Source organism: Chiloscyllium plagiosum, chromosome 23 (genome assembly GCF_004010195.1).
Source record: "Chiloscyllium plagiosum isolate BGI_BamShark_2017 chromosome 23, ASM401019v2, whole genome shotgun sequence".
Taxonomy (NCBI): domain Eukaryota; kingdom Metazoa; phylum Chordata; class Chondrichthyes; order Orectolobiformes; family Hemiscylliidae; genus Chiloscyllium; species Chiloscyllium plagiosum.
In genome coordinates this window covers 20,894,745-20,915,469 of record NC_057732.1, presented here as the reverse complement: position 1 = coordinate 20,915,469, position 20,725 = coordinate 20,894,745, and the positions used below count along the sequence as shown (strand labels likewise).

Below are 20,725 nucleotides of genomic sequence, written 5' to 3'. Positions count from 1 at the left end.
ACAATACAAGTAATAAATGTAACTTCCTCAGATAGTGTTAATAATCATCCATTGCTCTGGTTTCGGGAAATATTTTTTAAACTGAGAAACAGAAGTGAAAGAAAATAATCACATAGTTCAAGATACTGCCAAGGCTCAAGAATAAAACAAGATATTTGGCAAATCGGGGAAGTACTGGTGCTGCTCTTGGAGTTTAAAATTGGTGAAAGACAAACTGAGGATGATATTAGATATGAGACCTGGAGAGGAAGAGATTGTGCTGGTGGCTGCAGCAGGTATTTGAAGCTTTTGGTTATATGGGTATTGTTGAAAGCTAGATAGTGATCACTGCTCAAGCAAGGCTCCTTCAAATATTAACCTCTGCTGGTGATGTGATGAAATTTCAAGCTAAATACAGGAATTATTTCCATTCTGTATAACATATTGACTATGTAAACAGTATAAAATTACAAAGCTACTATGAGAATATGGATGGACAAAACTGGCAGTGGGTTGGGGGCGGGGGAGATGCAATGGCCTAGTGGTATTAGATTATTAATCCAGAAACTCAGCTAATATTTCTGGGGACCTGGGTTTAACTCTTACCAATAAAAAAAACTGGAATTAAGGATCTTCTGATAACGATGAAACCATTGCCAATTGTTGGAAAAAAGCCGAGTGGCTCATTAATGTCCTTCAGGGAAGGGAATCTGCCAAGCTCACCTGGACTGGCCTATATGTGACTCCAGACCCATAGCAATGTGGTTGACTCTCAGCTGCACTCTGAAGTTCCCTAGCAAGCCACTCCATTCAAGGGCAGCTAGGGACAGGCAATAAGTGCTGGCCAGCCAGTGACTCCTATGTCCCATGAGTGAATCGAAAAAAACTATGGTAAATGGATTCCATATGGGTAAATATGAGGTCAATTACTTTGGAACAAATATGAATTGAGTGTCTTCTAAATAATTAAGCAGTGACAGTACAAATCAACTTAAGAGTCTGTGCATGGATCATGAAAATGCCATGGACAAGTATGGCAAATAAACAAAAAGCTCATAGAAATTTGGCTTTTTTGGGAGAAGACTAGAACATGAGGGGAATAGAAGTTGTGCTTCACCACCAGTACAGAGCCTAGTCAGGTAACATCTGGAATACTGCGTTTGGATCTGGCATCACATCTGTTGGTCTTGGTAAGAATGTTGGAGAGTCATTGAATGTTGGAATGACACTAAACTCCAAAGTTTAAATTACAAAGAGAGATTGTAAATAACTGATCAGAAAAATAACTGATAATAAAAACTTACTTTGCTTTGTGTTCAGATAAGCTATTCAATAACATTCACTGAGTACAATTCAAAATTGTATTGAAGTTGTTATTGAGAGTTTATTTCATCTTTGCAGCTATTTGAATCTTGGAATGTTTCACATAAGAACATGGGGATGAGGGTGTCCCGCAATTCACAAAGCTCATAACCCTAACCCTAATCTTGTCCCGTCTTGTTGCATCTGCATATCACCTCATTTCATTCGTCTCCAAAAATTATTGATCTCTATCTTAAATACACTCTAAAGCTTTGCATCCATAGCCCTTCAGATGGAGAATCCCAAAGATTCTCACACATAGGGGCCAAGAAATTTCTTCTCACCGCAATTCAAACTTGTTACCGAAATGTGACCCATAATTCTAGACTGTGGTCAGGAAAAATCTTCTCCCAGCATCTACCTGTCAAGCTCTTTAAGAATTTCATATGTTTCAATAAGTCCAAAATTGGTCTCTCCAACATCATGTACAACCTCAACAGGACATTGCAAGTCCAATACTTAGTGGTCTGAGCAATGAAGGCATGCCTGCTAAACTGCTCCTTCACTATCCTGTCTACTTGTGATGCAACTTTCAAAGAACTATGTACCTGAACCCCAGCACTCTGTTTGACAACATGACCCTGGGCCACACTGTTAACTGTATATGACCTGCCCTTCTTTGTTTTACCAAAATGCAATACTTTACATTTATCCAAATTAAACTTCATCTGCCACTCCTCAGCACATTGGCCAAATTGATCAAAATCCCTTTGTAATCTTAGATAACCTTCATTATGCTATTATGCTACCAATTTTGGTGTCATCAGCAAACTGTTAACTGTATATGACCTGCCCTTCTTTGTTTTACCAAAATGCAATACTTTACATTTATCCAAATTAAACTTCATCTGCCATTCCTCAGCACATTGGCCAAATTGATCAAAATCCCTTTGTAATCTTAGATAACCTTCATCACTGCCCATTATGCTACCAATTTTGGTGTCATCAGCAAACTTACTAACAATTCCTCCTAAATTCTCATTCAAATTATTTATATAAAATGACAAACAAAGTGAACCCATCATCGATCCCTGTGGAACACCACTGATCACAGGTATCCAGTCTGACAAACAACCCTCCACCACTACTCTGTCTCCTACCATCAGGCTAATTTTGTATCCAATGGCAAGCTCTCTCTGAATCCCATGTGATCTAACTTTACTAGTTAGTCTGGCATGTGAAACCTTGTCAAAGACCTCACTAAAATCCACGTAAACAACAGCTCTGCCCTCATCAATCTTTGTTGGTCACATTCAAAAACCTCATTCAAATTTGTGAGACATAATTTGCCACGCACAAAGCCATGCTGACTATTCCTAATCACTCCTTGCTTCTCCAAATACGTGTAAATCCTATCTTTCAGAAACCCCTCCACCAACGTACCCACCACCGATATCAGGTTCACATGCCTGTAGTTCCTAGACTTCTCCTTGCAGCCTTTCTTAAACAAAGGCACAACATTTGTCACCCTCTGGCACCTCACCCGTAGCTGTAGATGATACAAATATGTCTGCTGGGGGCCTTGCAATTTCTTCCTTGATTTTCCAGAAGGTCCTGGGAAACACTAGATCAGGTCCTGGGGATTTTATCCACCTTTGTGTTTTAAGACTTCCAGCACTGCTACTTTTGTAATGGACTGTTTTCAAGACATGAATATTTATTTTCCTGAGTTACTTAGCCTCCATTTCTTTCTCTACAGTAAAAATTGACACAGAATGTTTGTTTAGTATCTCTCCCCTCTCCTGTGGTTCCACACTTGGATGACCTCATTTTTCTTGAAGGGGCCCTATTCTCTCCCTAGTTGCTCTTTTGATCTTAATGAACTTGGAGAAACCCTTTAGGTTATCCTTAACCTTCTCCGTCAAGACTGTCTCATATCTTCTTGTATAATGTTTCCACACAATGCACGCTTTGACTGTATTCCTGTACTCATGATTCTGTACTTGAGCACACATGACAATTAAATCCAAATCCCTTTTGCCCTCATGATTTCCCTTGTAAGAATGCCCCATACCCCTTATACTTTTCAAGAGATTCACTTGATTCCAATTGTCTGCACCTAATGTATGATTTCTTATTCTTGACCAGAGCCTCAATATCTTCATTTATCCATTGTTCCTGACTCTTACCAGCTTTACCCTTCATGCTAACAGGAACATACTGCCTGTGAACTCTTGTTGTCTCACTTTTGAAAGCCTCCCACTTGCCAGTTGTCCCCTTATCTATGAACAGTCTACTCTGATCAATTCTTAGAAGTTCCTGTCTCATGCCATCAAAGTTTGCCTTGCTCCAATTAAGAACTTGAACTTTTTTAACACAGCCTATCCTTTTCCATAATTATTTTAAAACATGATCATAATTCTATTAAAATAATTACTGGTCCCAAAATGCTTCCCCAATAACAGTCACTTACCTTGTCTTATTTCTCAAGAGAAGGTCAAGTTTTGCTCCATCTCTAGTACCAGACTTCTTTATTCTTGTGTTCTAATGCCTTTGCAATTAGAATTAATATACCTTTTATTTTCTTAACTGCTTGATGTTCCCCTGCATATGAATTTCCATAATTTGACGAGACCCAGTGTCTCAGAAATCTAGTTTCTAACCTCTATATTTATTTGTATTTTCCCATCAAAGTAGATGATTCACCAAAGCAAAAGACAATTTACTGATATCAACATTATTATCAATCAACTCTGCAGCATACGAGGTAAAAACAATGACTGCAGATGCTGGAAACCAGATTCTGGATTAGTGATGCTGGAAGAGCACAGCAATTCAGGCAGCATCCAAGGAGCTTCGAAATCGACGTTTCAGGCAAAAGCCCGTTTCAGGCAAAAGCCCTTCATCAGGAATAAAAGTAGTGAGCCTGAAGCGTGGAGAGATTCCTGATGAAGGGCTTTTGCCTGAAACGTCGATTTCGAAGCTCCTTGGAAGCTGCCTGAACTGCTGTGCTCTTCCAGCACCATTAATCCAGAATCTGCAGCATACTGTGTTACTGCTGAATGTGAGAATAAAGACATAATATACATTTGGATGGTCAGTTAAAACTCATTACCTCACAATTGATTTGTCATCAAGGAAGAAGCAATGGGATCTTGCTGAATTCGGGCAAGTCATAGTGTGCCCTGTTAATTGGACCTTTCTCTGCACCTTTCAGCTCAGAAATGCTTTGTGCTGTGAGAACAATAGCTGCCTGAAGGAAAGCAACTTCACAGATTAAATTGTTCAATTTGTGGGCCAGTTTCTGCTATATATTTGGTAGATAATTCAAATGTAAATCCAGTGAGTTCTTAAAAGTATGATTGGTTAAGGACAAAAAAAGTATTAATATGGTACGTTGATGCTGTGGCTAAATTGAATTTTGGTAAATGTGCATGTTGCTTTTACAGTAAGACCCGCCCCATAATCTTAACAATAATTTAACCAGCAGAGACCTTAACACCAGTTGCCAAACACTCAGGTTGGTCAATATCAAGACAAGGTGAGATTTCCAACAGTATAATGTTTGCAAACTCGACGCTATCTTCCTTTGCATCTCCATGTCTGGCCCTGGCTTTGTCAACTTTTTTGTTTGCCCTCACTAGCAAAATCTAATATGCTTCAGTCTCATTGTTCTGTTAGTTGTCAACAACAATAAATTGTATTTGTATAGCACCTATAGTGTAGTAAAATAGTGTCTTCAAGAAGGATAAAGAGGTTGACATTTTTAGTAATCTACTTACAGCACTTTGGTTTGTTGTCATGACATTTTTAACCTCAGCAGCAAGGCCTTTCAGGGCCCTGTATCTTCCCCTTTGTTCCTGAGTCTCTAACCCACAGTTTAATCACCTCAGCCACTGATTGACTGTACAGTTCATTCCTCCTTGGTCTCCCAGTGCAAACTGTTTACAGAGTTCAGCTGATCTAGATCGGTGACCTGCATTGTCTCCTCCAAAGTGTTTGCAACATCCAACTAACATCACCTTCCTTCTACAGCCACTGATTCTCTCTGATAGCTAGGTGACTGCTTGTTCTTTGTTCCCTTCATTTCTCAATGTTATTAAAATTTTCTGTTGAGACCCTTTGTCCTGTTCTTTTCGACCTCCCGAAGTTGTTTCTTAAAATCCTTTTTCTTTGACTCCATCTGCGGCCTTCTATCTTTTCCTGCTCAGCACTTTCACCTTTCTGCTGTTGAGACGATTCCTCCTGAGAGCAGTGGAGTGCGAATTACCATGTTTATTATTCTGGTAAAACCTTCCCTGCTATTTCTGGTTCTCTTTTTTTATATGGAAAGTGAGTTTTTTTATTTAATTTATATTCTGAACTTGCTGGAACTAGGAGCTGTAACTTATTAAACCAGTATTGCAAATAATTGGGACCAATGGATCATTGACCTGGAAATGGAACTGTCAAAGCCCAATCCTGACACTGGCTGTTTGCTGCTGCTACTGTTATCTCACAATCAGTGTAACAACTCTTAGTCAGTGTGTGGACAGCTGCACGTTTTGGATTTGATGAAGTATGTCAGAGACTGAATAAACATCATGTGGCATTGCCAGAGCTTGGGGCAGTTTGAGTAAAAGGACCAATCTCATATAAAGGTTTTGAGGTTTAAGTGAATGAATGTTTTTTTGAGAATACAAGAGACTTTGTGAGCTGACTGTGTGTGAACTGACTCTGTGGGCCAGGTAGGATGATTGAAGCTAGTGGCCAATTGAATATTTGTACGAAATAGCACTGAACTTGTGGGAAAATAGAATGTTTGCAATTCTGTCAAAACAGCTATCAGTGGCTGAGGTTTGAATTAGGTGGTGCAGACTTTGTATTTCAATTAATGCAGTGACAAAATGCCACTTAGAATGTATCTTTGACATGAAACCTTTAACCCTTCAAATACTACAATGTCAGTAGCACTTCAAATGCAGTTTCTAATTGGTTCAAAATATAACTGCAGTAGCACTTGCTAATACTTTGTGGATGAATATATAGGTGATCGCTCTTGGATCAGCTGCTCGTTGACTTGAGGCTCAGAGGTTGCTGCATCTTAGTTTAACACAGTTGGTTGATGTCTCATCATGTGTTAGCAGAGCAGTTGGACTTGGGTTTTCTGCAAAAGTTCACCTTGCTGTGGCCCAATAATGATCAACAGACCAAACAATGGCACTCATTTGGCTGAGGAAGGCCATGTAGATGCTGTGGGCACTTCCATTTAAAAACTAAAGCTCTGAAAAATGAACTTGATTTTGTTGTCTTTGAGAACAATCTGGTTCATAATGTTCTTGAAAGAGTTAATATTGAGCACTGCCATCAGCACCAACTATTGGTGATAATGTCACGTGGACTTGGCTGCAGAATAGCTTGAAATCGCGAAGGAGTGAAACCTTAAAATTCTCTGGGTCACCTAAATACCTCTGTAGCAATGTCTATCATAATAATGCAACTTGTAACTTGTTGCTACATGCAATAAACAACATACAGTATTGTCAATACGAGAGACTCTTCTAGAAGGACCAAAGAATGGAGTTCTGCTCCCACACGAGTTCAAATAGGCCTGTTGTTTGCTACATTTAAAGAAAATGGTCACAGCAACTTTCTTAAGCATCAGCTAATACAGGCCTGGTGGGTTGGAATGCCAGCATAATGGTTCTCTCTACCTGAGTTCAGTGATCTGCTGTGATGGTATGGGCCTACAGTATCTACATGAGGGTATGCCTCTGTATATATGTGTGTGCGTACTCTCGATGGTACAAGTTCACTTCCAATTTGCACAACACCTCAATTTTAACATTCTTATCCTTGTCTTAAAATTCCTCTGTGCCCTCATCCTCTCTTTCTCTGCAGCATCTTCACTACAAGATATCTGTGCTATGCCAATCTTGCCCTCTTGTGCATTACCCATTAAATTGGTGGCGGAATCTCTAGAATTCCCTTATTACATCTCTCCATTCCATACCTTTCACTTCTCTTTTCAGATGCTCCTTAGATTCTGCTTCTTTGAGTCTCAGGATCACAATTTGTTTGATAGCAGTGGACATTGTGGACTCCTTCCCAGTCAGCTTCATTCTGTTTTGTGACCCAGTGGTCGTGGATGAAGTGTCAGCTTTGCTAATGTTCTACACTACCAAACTGCAATTTAATCCATTTAAATGCTAATAGTGAAATAAATGCAAAATACTGCGAATGCTGGAAATCGGAAATTGAAACAGAAATGCTAGAGAAACTCAGCAGGTCTGCTAGCATCTGTGGAAAAAGAAACAGTGAACATTTTGAGTTCAATATGCCTCTCCTTCAGAACTGAAAGGGACTGGAAAATTATCATGCTGTTGACAGAGGGAGGGGGAGGAGGTGGATCAGTTGGTGAGGGTGTCAAGATAGTGAGAGCACTAATGGTGGTGGAGGAGTTTTGGTACAGACCTGTGTTGGTGGTAGATGTCAATAGAAAAAGGGTCTGTTCTGCTGAGAGCAAGCCAGAGCAGAGAAGAGAGTGGAGGGGGAAGGGGACAGTAATCAAAATGGAGGACAGTGTTCACTGTCTGAAATTGTTCAACTTGATAAGTGATAAGTCCCGAAGGCTGTAAAATGCCTATTGTAGAAAACGAGGTGCTACTCTTCCAGCTTGTGCTGAGTTTTTCTGGAACAGTGCAGCAGGCCCAGAACTGAACTGTTAGCTTGGGAGGAGGGTACTGTATTGAAATGGCAAGTAACTGGAAGGTCAGGATCATTCTGACAGAGTGGCATTGTTCCACAGAATGGCCACAATCCAGGCTACGTTTGCTCCCCCACCCCACTCTCAGTGTACAGAAGAGCACATTGTGAGCAGTGAATACAGCGGACTGGATTGAAAGAAATCCACAAAAAAAACTAACTGTGGAAGGGCGGGCGAAGATGTGTTTGGTGGTGATATCCTGCTGGAGGTGGCGAAAACAGCAGAGACTGATCCTTTGAGTGTAGAGACTAACAGGATGGCAAGTGAGAAGAAGAGGAACCCTATTGTTCTAGGAAAGTGAGGAGGAGTGAGAGCAGACATGGCTGAGAGTGCTGACAATCATATGGTGGGGTTCCTCAGTTGATAGAAAAGGAAGATATGTCATAAGCATATATGTGGAAGGTGGCATCATTGGAACAGATGAGATGGAAAAACTTGGAGAATGGAATGGAGTCCTAGCAGGAAACTGGTTGTGAGGAAGTGTAGTCAAGGTAACTGTGGGAGTCAGTGGGTTTATAATTGACATTGGTGGGCAGCCTATCCACAGAACTAAATCTCAAAGTTATTTTGTCCACTCTTGAGAGTTGCTGAGCCTTCAGTGTTGCTAACCTGCATGTAAACATCTGGAATCAGTAAGTGGAATGAGCATATAAGTATATATTGCATTTGGATAAATAAAAGTTTGAGTCCATGAAATGGTCTAGTGTGATTGATACCCATGTGTACTAGGAAATTGGCTGCCTCAAACAACATCGTAGGTCTCTAATTGAAATGTCTTTTAAGAAGCTGTTCAGCCTTTGATATGTGGTCCATGATTCAATCATCCCTTGTTAATACAATATTGCATTTTTCCATCGACACGCATGGCCAGATCAAGGCATTTTAAAAATGGACTGTCACTGAGGTTTTGTGCATAACTATCAATGTATGAAACAATTAATCTGAATTTCTTTCTGTTGAGGATTGATTTCAGTAAATCCTCTCTTCCTTTTAAAACTTGGAACTGTTTTTGTTGCTTTTTCATTTGAAGTACAGCAAACAAATTACTTCAGTGGATTTTATAGGTAAATGTTCTACTATCATTTGATCACCGTACATGCTGTATATGTGTCTGTTTCAGAGAGGGAGAAAGCATATTGGGCCCAGAACTCTTGTAAATACCACTCATGAACTGATTAATAGCAGGTTTCTAGGTAAGCATCAAAAAACATTGTTGATGGATTTTGCTCTGTACACCTGATGGGGAAAGACTTTGCAGCTGCTTGCACTCTCTTATGGTTAGTCCAGATTTATGTAGAACAATACAGGCCCAAACTGATTGTTAATTTTAAATAAAATTCTTCTCGTGTTCAATGTATTCATGTTGTTCTGTTTCATAGCTCAATATAGCAGGGATAATTGAAAAAGAGTCATGTGTCTCCTCTAGCCTCACTGCAGAAACTAATTGACCTGTTCTTTTGTTTAGCCAAATATTGGCAGATTAGGTATTCCTCATGGGCCATCAGGAGAGAAGGTTGCAGTAGTTACTGTTGATGATTGTGATACTGCAGTATCTGTGCGATTTGGAAATCGTATTGGAAACTATTCATGTGCTGCTCAGGGAACACAGACTGGATCAAAGAAGTAAGATCAAATTCATTTACCTATTTATACTTGTAGAGTCATAGTCATACAGCTCAGAAACAAACCCTTTGGTCCAACTTGTCCGTGCCAATCTGAGATCCCAATCCAATTTGACCTTGTTCCATTTCCCAGCATTTGGCCCATATCCCTTCTTATTCATATACCCATCCAGATGCCTTTTAAATGTTGTAAATGTACTCACTTCCACCACCTTCTCTGGGAGCTCGTTCCATACATGCACCCCTACACAAAAACATCTTGCCCCAAGTTCCTTTTTTAAATCTTCCCCTCTTACCTTAAACCAATGCCCTCTAGTTTTGGATACCCTCACCCTACAAAAAAGACTTTGATTGTTCACCCTATCCACATCCCTTTTGACATTATCAACCTCTATAAGGTCACCCCTCAGCCTCTTACCCTGCAGGCAATAAAACCCTAGCCTATTCAGCCTCTCCCTATAAATCAAATGCTCCAATCCCAGCAACATGCTTGTAAATCTTTTCTGCATCCTCTCAGGTTTAACACCATATAGAAGAGCAACCAGAATTGAATGCAGTATTCCAAAAGTGGCCTTACCAATGTCCTGTAAAGCTGCAACATGACCTCCCAACTCCAATACTCAATGTTCTGACCAATGAAGGCAAGTGTGCAGAATGCCTTCTTCAGCATTCTATCTACCTGCAACTCCACGATCAAGAAACTGTGAACCTGCAATCCAAGATCTCTTTGTTTGGCAATACTCCCCAAGGCCCTACCATTAGGTGTATGAGTCCTCTCCTGGTTTGCCTTATCAGAATATAATGCATCTCATTTGTCGAGATTAAACTTCATCTGCCACTCTTCAGTCCATTGGCCCATCTGATCAAGGTCTCATTATACTCTAAGATAATCATCTTCACTGTCTACTACACCACCTGTTTTGGTATTATCTGCAAACTTACTAACCATTCCTCCTATGCTCACATCCAAATCATTTATATAAACGATAAAAAGCAGTAGACCCATCACCGATCCTTGCAGCACACTGCTGGTCACAAGCCTCCTGTCTGAAAAGCAACCTTCCACTACACCCTCTTTCTCTTTTGTTCAAGCCAACTTTGTATCCAATTGGCTAGGTCCCCTGGATCCCATGTGATCTAAACTTACTAACCAGTCTACAATGCAGACCTTTATTAAATGCCTAGCTGAAGTCAACTTAGACAACGTCTACTGCTTTGCCTTCATCAATCTTCTTTGTCACCTCTTCAAAAAACTCAATCAAGTTAGTGAGACACGATTTCCAACACACAAAGCCATGTTGACTGTCTCTAACCAGTCCTTGCCTTCCTGGATGCGCGTAAATCCTGTCACTCAGAATCCCCTCCAATAACTTCCCCACTAATAATTTAGCAGTTTACAGTTCCTTGGCTTTTCATGACCACCTTTCTTAAAAAATGGCACCACATCAGTCTTCGGCACCTTATCCCTGGCTGTCGATTAAACAAATATCTTAGCAAAGGGCCCAGCAATCACTTTCTGATCTTCCCATAAAGTTCTGGTATATACCAGATCAGGTCCTGGGATTTATACTTTCCTTATTTTGGTTGAATAGATGTTCTCAAAATTTATTAAGAGGACAAATATCAACTCCATTCAATGTTACAGAAAATCACTTCTAATAGAATTTAATTGTGCAAGAGAATTTATATTTATTTTTCGACCTGTCCATTGTTTGCCTATGTCCTGGCCTGTGGCTAGGCAGGAGACCTGCTCCTAGTTCTGTCAGTCGTAATAATTAACTAACTACGTGGAAAGAAGTGTAGGACCAACCTTGATGACCCGACTTCTAACATTTTCTCCCTTCTTGTGTGACAGCACCTGACGTCTGTTTGTTTTATTCCTTTCCTAGATGGTGAGACACAGCCATGGTGATTTGATACTGTAGACCATTAGACGTATCAACAGTATTAGGCCATTCAGCCCATTGAGTCAGCTGTGCCATTCAGTGAGATCATGGCTTGTCTGATAATCCTCAACTCCACATTCCTGCCTTGCCCCTCACCTTGGTCTTTCATTCAGGTTGATTCCTGATTTAAAAATCTGTTTAAAAGTCATGACCCAATGTGCAAACTGACTTTGTAGGCCCACTCACACATGTCCTGATTTTTTAGGTTTACAGCTTTTACAATTGTTACGACATTAGAAAATAATAGCCCTCATAAAAATGGACCAAAGTAAATATTAAGTTGACCATGAAACCTGACCAACACCACGTTTAGAAGATTTGATAAGGAATACAAGAGCCTAGCTTTCATTTCCTTACCTGCATTGATTCTTGATGTGGTCCAGTTTGGAAGGAATCACAGACACACTCCCATGAGTTCATCCAAAGGGCAATTCGTCAGATTAGGGCAACAAGGTGGCTCAGTGGTTAGCGCTGCTGCCTCACAGTATCAGGGACTTGGGTTCATTTTCACCCTTGGGCGACTGTCTCTTTGGATTTTTGCATGTTCTCCCTGTGTCTGCGTAGGTTTTCTCTGGGTGCTCTGGTTTTCTCCCACTGTCCAAAGATGTGCCGGTAAGGTGGATTGGTATACAAGTAATAAAGGGCTGCTCTCACAAGGAAGAAACATCATTTTCCACAAGGAATCACTTAAATTTACAGCAAACACTTATAATTTTTTGAAAGGCATTTAATTGAATGATAAAGGATTAGCTTGTAACTGAATGTTTACAAGTGTAAATATGATATTTAGCCCCTAAAGCCTGGTCCAGCATTTTGGAAAATCTAGATTCTCTGGCCTAACTCTCTGCCTCATATGTCTTAATATTTTTGGTTAACAGAAAATCTCAATCTCAAACTTAACGTTAATGTTAATTTAGTGTGAATCAGTTTTGGCCGAATGCTGGCAAATGGGACTAGTTTAATTTAGGATATCTGGTCACCATGGACGAGTTGGACTGAAGGGTCTGTTTCTGTGCTGTCCATCTCTATGACTCTGTGAGGGGCAGTCACCTTTTCAAACATCGACCTAACTTTTTCCAATGACCATGCATGTATCCCCCAGCAAGGACCGTTAAATCACTGGATAGTGGTCAGAAGTGGCGCTTGAGTCTACTTTAATTTTTCTTTCGACTCTGGTCTGGAGCGCTGACTCCAACAGTACCATTGCAATGTTTTTCTTTGGCTTACTCTGCAGTTCAGAAGTCCAAGCTGGAATCTGTTGTCGATCCTATTTGTGATTTAATTGTGCACGCAGTTCTCCACCTGCACTATTTTTTTCCATCTGCCCCACTCTGCCCATTGCAGCCACCAGAACAATACTGTTTTAATAGTGCATTAGTAAAAATATAAGAACAGAAGGAGGCCATTTAGCCCCTAAAGCCTGGTCCAGCATTCTGGGAAATCTAGGCTGTCTGGCCTAACTTTTTGCCTCCTATCCCTTAATATTTTTGATTAACAGAAAATCTCATTCTCAAATTTAACATTAATGTTAATTTAGTGTAACTTAGTGCTTGAGGGATAGAGTTCAAAACTTCTGTCATCTATTGCTACTTCAGCTTCACTGCTGGTTCGTATTGCTGTTTTTTATGCTGAGACATCTAGTTCTGGAGTCCCCAACTAGTGGAAATACTTCCGATTTCCCCAGTCACTTCCCTTTATATCTTGAAAACTTGGATCAAATCACCCATAAACCATATCAACTGCCACGAGTACAATATTTTTTGTTAAATTCTTGGTAATTTAACCCAACGGAGTTGCAGGCAGAACAAAACTATTTTTGCTCGGCCTCAAGAGAGTGAGCATTGTGACTCAGTAGCACTTTGGCTGCTAGTGCATGGCCCCTTCATGTTGAGAGTCACTTGTAGATACCAGTGTTGTAATTGACCATTATTGCTGTAGTTCAAAGCGTAAAAGTTAGTTTAAAGCCTAAAATGTTACAGACAGCACTGCTGGTTCTATTGTATTGTAAATCGATTGAGATTGCCTGTGAACATTTATATTTTAAGTAATTTTATCTTAAATTCCAAACTATATTATTGACTAAAAAAGTGAGAGCCAGAGAATGAGATTGCAAAGTGGGTTCCAATAAATATTTAGTTACAAGCTAATCCCCTTATCATTCAATTAAATGACTTTCAAAAAACTATTTAAGTGTTTGTTGTAAATGTAATTGATCCCTTGTGTCGTTGTGGAAAATTATGTTTCTTCCTTGTGAGAGCAACCTTTTATTCCTTGTATACCAGTTCTGCACCACACCCTCTCAATCTTTGTGATGGCTCAGAACAGAAAGACATAGTCATTCAATCACTGTGTTAGTTATCTCTGTTTTTAAGCCTGCTGCATCACTTAAGCTTTTCTTCCCACCCCCCGCACCCTTATTTATATGACAGTAACCTGAAGCTGAGGATGAATTTATCTATATGTCCTCTTTAGGTCTTTGGATTTGACAGGTCCTTTACTGCTTGGTGGTGTCCCCAATCTGCCTGAAGATTTTCCCGTGCGCAATCGGGAATTTGTGGGATGTATGAGATATTTGACCATTGACAGCAAGCAACTTGACATGGCTAGTTTCATAGCCAATAACGGCACACTCGCAGGTATGATCAAAGTTTGCACTGTGCAGAGTTTACTCGTGGATCAGTACGAAATCACAAGTGGTAAGAAGAAACCCGTCTCGCCAGTGATGTGCAGTTATGCATCAGCTCTGAGGAAAGGTCATTCACTCTGAAATGTTAACTCTGATTTCTCTCCACACATGCTGCTAGACCTGCTGAGTGTTTCCACTGATTTCTGTTTTGATTCTGATTTACAGCATCTTTCAGTTTTTATGTGCAGTTTTTTGGTTGCTTCCTTTTCTAATGGAGACTGAGTGCAAACTTTATTGCTTGTCTTTCTAACCTAATTAGTCATTTAATTAATGAGTGGTTTAATATTCTTTCTGTACTTGAGTACATAGTTTGAATTTTTAATGAATATTAATTAGGCTGCAGGCACTCAAAACAATGGCTTTGCCTACAGATATGGTTCAATTAATAGTGAAAGCAAGTTATATCCAAATATTACAGAAAGGAAAGTCTTGAGAATGTTTTTTCACTACTAAATGATAAAATTGTATAAACATATCCAGGTGAAAGACTTCACATTGAACATTGTAACTAGATTCAGGAAGTAAGTGACATATTTCTGAAGGAAGATCAAATTGGGGGACATGGTGACAAGGTCAGGTTTGAAATTCGTTACAAATGGGTGGACTCGTTGGCCCAAATGGCCTTTATTGTTCTTCAAATATCTAATCTAATCGCTCTTGTGATATTTTGGAACATCTACTACTTACAACTCTTCTGAACTTTTTGATAAATAGTAATCATAAACAATGGGAAATGAGTATATTGGTGTCTGGAAGGAATTATTGGTTTGTAAAAGGAACATTGTGATTTCTCTGAAATACACCCTGGATTAGAAATTTGTTTTGAGCATTTTGAATAACAGGTGGTGTCTTACAGAAAGTGCAGAATGAGATATCACCCAAAACACATTTCTATCCACCTATCTCTATCACAATCTAAACGTTTGCATTTTGTATGAAGCTATTACATTTTCCATAACTTGGCTATCAGCACAGTCACTTCCTTTATAAGCTGGGAGGAGCTTGCATTTAGAGAGTTTATCCCACATTGGAAAGATGGTCTCTGAAAGGAGAAATGGGTAGCAAGTATCAGGAAAGTTTCCAAGTGGAATGGTGTCACTGGTAAGGCTAAAAGATGGATTTTAAGTGCCCCCTTTTTTGATTACAGGATGTGCTGCTAAAAAGAACTTCTGTGATGTAAATGTTTGTCAAAACGGCGGGCATTGTGTGAACAAATGGAATACATACAGCTGTGAATGTCCTGTCAGATTTGGTGGCAAGAACTGTGAGCAAGGTGAGTGATTTTCCTCCACCAGAAAAAAAGGGCCTGCTCGAATTATAAATATCTGATTTGATCCAAGTCACTGCCACTAGCGAAGTCAACAAGTGTCACCAGAGAACTGGTCAATCTACAGGATGCCTGGGCTGAATGAGCTGGTTAACTTATACACTAACCTGAACTGATTCAGTGAACATTTAGTTCAGGTTTACGGTCAAAGTTCTTGTGTTCTTTTTGTTTCTTTCTGCAGCCTATTGGGTTTTTACACCTAATCCTAAATTACTTCTGGTCCCTCTACCCTTAAACAAGGCAGGCTCAGGTAATTTTAGCTACTTTGCTGAACAGACAAAGGTAAAATCTTATAAGCTCCCCAAAAGTGGATGGATGTTTAATACACTTCCAAAAAGCAAAATCTCCATTTGTCAAGCTATTTAATTAACTTCTTTTGTAAAATGAAACAAAGAAACACAGGATATTAGACCATTCAGCCCCTCAAGCCTGCTCTGCCATTCAACTAGATCTTGACTGATCTTCAAACTCAACATAATTTTCCTGCACTATCACAATATCCTGTTAAATCTCAACTGTCTAGAAATTTGTCGATCTCTGTCTTGGATGTCAATTATTCTATCTCCACAGCACCGTGAATATAGAATTCCAAAGATTTACCTTTCTGTTAGTGAAGACATTTCTCCTCACCTCAGTCAGAAACAACCTACCTCCTCTTCTGAGAATGTGTCCTTCAGGATTCCCCCTCCCTGCCAGGAGAATACTTTTTTTTTCTGTAACTACTCTGTCAAGCTCTATAATAATTTTCTGTACTTCAAAATAAATTACCTAAGCTCGAGAGAATATCAGCCGCATCACCTCGATCTCTCCTGATAGGACAATCCTCCATCTCAGGGATCGGTTTGGTAAACCTTCATTGTACTCCATCAGTGCAGAATGTTGCCAAGGTGTAGTTATAAAATTAATTATTGTGGCTGATATTTCATAACGAAATGCAATCACTGAGAATACAATTTTTCATTTCAAGTTGCTTAATGCTCAAATGTAATTTAGCTGATTGAATTGTACTCTTATCACGAAGGTATTCTCAATTTTCGGCTTATAAGATAGTAAATGACTTATCATTGAAGCTTATAGTTTCATAAATCGATGAACCCAATTTTGCAAAAATGAAGCATTAGCCTGCTACCTGTAATTTGATGCACTTAATCAACCAATTTAAATCAGTCATTCCAGTTCCATTACTGAAGATGGTCACCCTGAAGATTACAGTCCATTCCGTATGTCACGTTTCAGCTTCAATCTGGATTTCTTACCTAAGGATGAAAAGTAAAAAGTTACCTAGATACTTTGGAACTGTGTTTTGAAGAGAGAATTTTTTTCAAGCAGCGGACAATTAAATTTTCTGTGAACATTATCCAAGTGCGCTGTGAACTTGTGTCAGTGATACACCATGTGGGATGTGCTAATGGGTTGCTAGGAATTATTGTTCCTGTGATTAGCTTCCTGGTGGTTTTTCTAATTTAGCTTGTGTGTTGCTGGATCTCAGCCACTTAGCCCAGAGTTATCGACATGAGCAAAATGTTAGGAAGTCATTCTCTAAAGGCAAACCAAGACAGATTCTCAAGTAACTTAAATAGTAGAGTTAAATTTCAGAGTGAGATAAATCAAAATGAGTTACATTTTTACATTTAAGTATAGTTTACGGTGTAATTCCATGCAATTGGATCCTGATACTCTGCTACTTTATTTCATAACAAAATCAAGTATCAGCATGAAAAGGAATCATTATGCCCTTTATGACTGGATTACAGCCATAAATCAGTGAGCATCCTGTTTAATGTGGTTCCTGTTAAAGTTAGAAATCCAGAATAAAGGAAGAGTAAAAATTTTAGTAATGTTTTTTCCGTTGCATTACGTTTTTGTATTGTCAGCTTTGTTTTACCTTGACAAGCTAATGTTTCTCAGTGTTTCAAATAATCCACATAGCTGAAAGCTGCTCTGATTTAAAAACAGGCAGAGTCACAGACACACTGTCACTTCCTGAGGATGCTAAATGTGCAAAATGTTCTTTCGTCAAACGTTGGATTAAGGTTTACTTCCAGTATTCTACAAACTCACTTTTTTGCATGTGTTGCTTTAAAAAGGCAACATAACAAATCAATTGAAAGGTATTTTAATATTTTGGAATAAGATTTGGTAAAATGTGCAGTCGAGAATGAAGTATCAATATAATGCACTTCTAGATCAAGCACAGTGTAGGTAAATTTAAGGTCCCATTGCACAGTCCAAGAATGTCCTTTACTCCCAACCTACTTCGACATCATTCTGATATTCATGTTTTCTTCTCTCGACTATGTGCAAAGTTGTAATCGCAGCACTGATACTGTGTCTGTCAGTGTTCTCTAGTGTCAAATGATGTGGAATCTGACAGAGGGTTCTTGACTTATAGAGACTTGTCGGCTCTTAAATGTCCACCTGAATCTGGCATCACGATGTTGTCTACGGTTAGGTGCACAGTCTTGCCCCCTTCCATAGGCTCTGTTGCCACACTAGGAAGTAGATGGATCATATTTTGAAAATATTCACATTTTTAAGGATCCAATGTGTTTCCCTGACTTGATTCTTCATTCTCTCTCTCTCTCTCTCTCTCTCTCTCTCTCTTTCTCTGTCTCTCCCTCTGTCTCTCTTCCCTCCCCCCCCCTTTCCAACCTCCTTCCCCTCTCTCTCTCTCTCTGTAGGCTTATTGTAATCTTTAATAAGCTAGTCCCTGCATCTGCCCAGTTCGGCTATGTCCCGTGGAGTCAGGGACCCTTGAGTGGCCACTTAGAGAATGCGTGTTCCTTGTGATATGAGGACTTCACTTAGAGCAGCTGAGTGATGCAGGCCTTGCCCTATGAACCAGGGCTTTCTGCTGAACCCCGAGTGGAGGCCTGTACTTCATTGGGGTCTCTATCTGTAACCCATAATCCCACTATTATGGTCTGAATTTAAACTCCAGAGATGGAAGACTTGCTTCAAACTCACAGGGAATTATTTTGGTTGGAGGGAGCTAACTGGGTGTTGTGCTCCAGGATGCATATGTTTGAAAGTTAGAGTTTCCAGTTTGGTAATTGTTGGTGTTATAAATATTGCCTGGAGGTGTTAAAATTGACACTTACAGCTTTAGAAGCATCTTTTGCGAAGTGGTGCACACAGGTACCATGAATCCTCTCCCACGGAACGTTTAGTATGCACTAGCTGACGGACAATAGAATGGTTCAAAGCTCAGTGGCTATGGGAGTGGGATGCAAGAACTCTGACACTGGGAGCTGTGATGGAGAAGATCCAGGAGAAGGCAGTCGTCTTGTAGGATGGTGGGTCTAAGGCAGCAGGTGTGCAGGACTACTCCACTTCACCCTCCTGTACCTCTCTCATTACATCTGGCTGCGTCTTGCCTACCCTAATCCCCTCCACCTATTCTTCCCAATTCTCCCCTAAATTAAAGGGGTCCTCTGGAATATTCACCATTACTGTGTTCTCTCTTGTTTCCCCATTATAGTTGAGTCACTCAATACCAATTCATTTGAGGTGAAGTCCTCAAATAATTTCCAGGGAAAGGTTTTTTGGTGAAGACTTTGCAGAGTGTTTCAAATGTTTCTTGAGGTCCTCAGAAGTCTTCATACACAGGCTATCTCCAGCAAAAGCAGTGAAAGCTGAACATGGTCTTGAAGATTATTAAAAATCCCCAGCTTGTAGTTATTTTCTAATCAACTTGTTCAGAGATGTTATCTCACACCTCTCAAACAGGTGAGACTTGGCTCTGCATCTCCTAACTCAGAGGTAGGGACACTACCACTCCACCACAAGAGCCCCTCAAGATATTTTAGATTAGATTCCCTACAGTGTGGAAACAGGTCCTTCGGCCCAACAAGTCCACACCGACCTTCAGAAGAGTAACCCACCCCCCTCTGACTAATGCTCCTAACAACTATGGACAATTTAGTATGGCCAATTCACCAGACCTGCACATCTTTGGAATGTGGGGGGAAACCAGAGTACCCGGAGGAAACCCGTGCAGACATGGGGAGAACGTGCAAACTCCACACAGACAGTCGTCCAAGGCTGGAATCGAACCTGGGTCCCTGGCACTGTGAAGCAGCAGTGCTAACTGCTGAGCCACCATGTCGCCCCGGTGACTTAATCAATCTATTCAGAGATATTATCATACACAATAGGAAGAGGTGGGACTTAATCCCATGCCTCTTAGCTCTGAGTTAAGGACATACCACTATGCCACAAGAGCCCTAGAAATCCTCAGAAGCTACTTCATGCCTTCTGTCGTTGGCTGGTTTTGTGAAAGATTGTAGATTGAAGCACTAGCCACCTAAATGGCATGCGGTCCTTTTAATTAGCACCAGCAACCCACAATGTGATTTTAATATAAAGTTCTGGGATTTACATATGAAAGGAATGAAACCAACACTGTCATTCTAAAAGATGAGAGATGTAACAAACAATCCAGGTCTTTTTCAATATATAATTTCAGTTGCATCACACTGTAAACATTTGCTATAAATTCTGTGTCTTACAATCTTATTCTACACAACCACCTGATGAAGGAACAGTGCTCCGAAAACTAGTGCTTCCAAATAAACCTGTTTGATTATAACCTGGAGTGTGCGAAATTTCACTTTATACACCCCAGTCCAACACCTGCACCTCCAAATCCTGACTACCAGTAAATAATTTACTTGGTAATCAATCCTGATGCAGCAGTTCCTTCCCTGTGCTCATTTCAACTCCTTTTCCAAAATGGTGTCTTGCAATACTGGTGGTCTAAACCATTACCGTAAATCTTAATCCTATATTGATCACATAAGAGGCTCTTTAATGCCGTAAGTATATACAGAAAATTAATGCCACTACATCCCCTCTGTGATACAGACTGTTGTTCAAAATATTAATGTTGTCTTTATAACTTGTTTAATATTTGGAAATATTACTACAAACCAACCGACTCCCACAGCTACCTGGACTACACCTCCTCCCATCCTGCCCCCTGTAAAAACGCCATCCCATTCTCCCAATTCCTTCGTCTCCGCCGCATCTGCTCCCAGGAGGACCAGTTCAAAATACGTACAACACAGATGGCCTCCTTCTTCAAGGACCGCAATTTCCCCCCCGACATGGTCGACG

The 20,725-nt window shown here is 40.1% G+C and overlaps 1 protein-coding gene across 3 annotated transcripts in view; it reads left to right on the top strand.

Annotated features, from left to right (window-relative positions):
* Window positions 1-20,725, top strand: part of celsr1a (cadherin EGF LAG seven-pass G-type receptor 1a) — a 311,160-nt gene that overhangs the window by 229,620 nt on the left and 60,815 nt on the right. For all 3 annotated transcript variants that reach the window (XM_043713697.1, XM_043713696.1, XM_043713695.1), the window contains exons 7-9: window positions 9,492-9,649; window positions 14,067-14,230; window positions 15,428-15,553. In XM_043713697.1, the coding sequence (XP_043569632.1) occupies window positions 9,492-9,649; window positions 14,067-14,230; window positions 15,428-15,553 (448 nt within the window). The remainder of the gene's footprint in view (window positions 1-9,491; window positions 9,650-14,066; window positions 14,231-15,427; window positions 15,554-20,725) is intronic.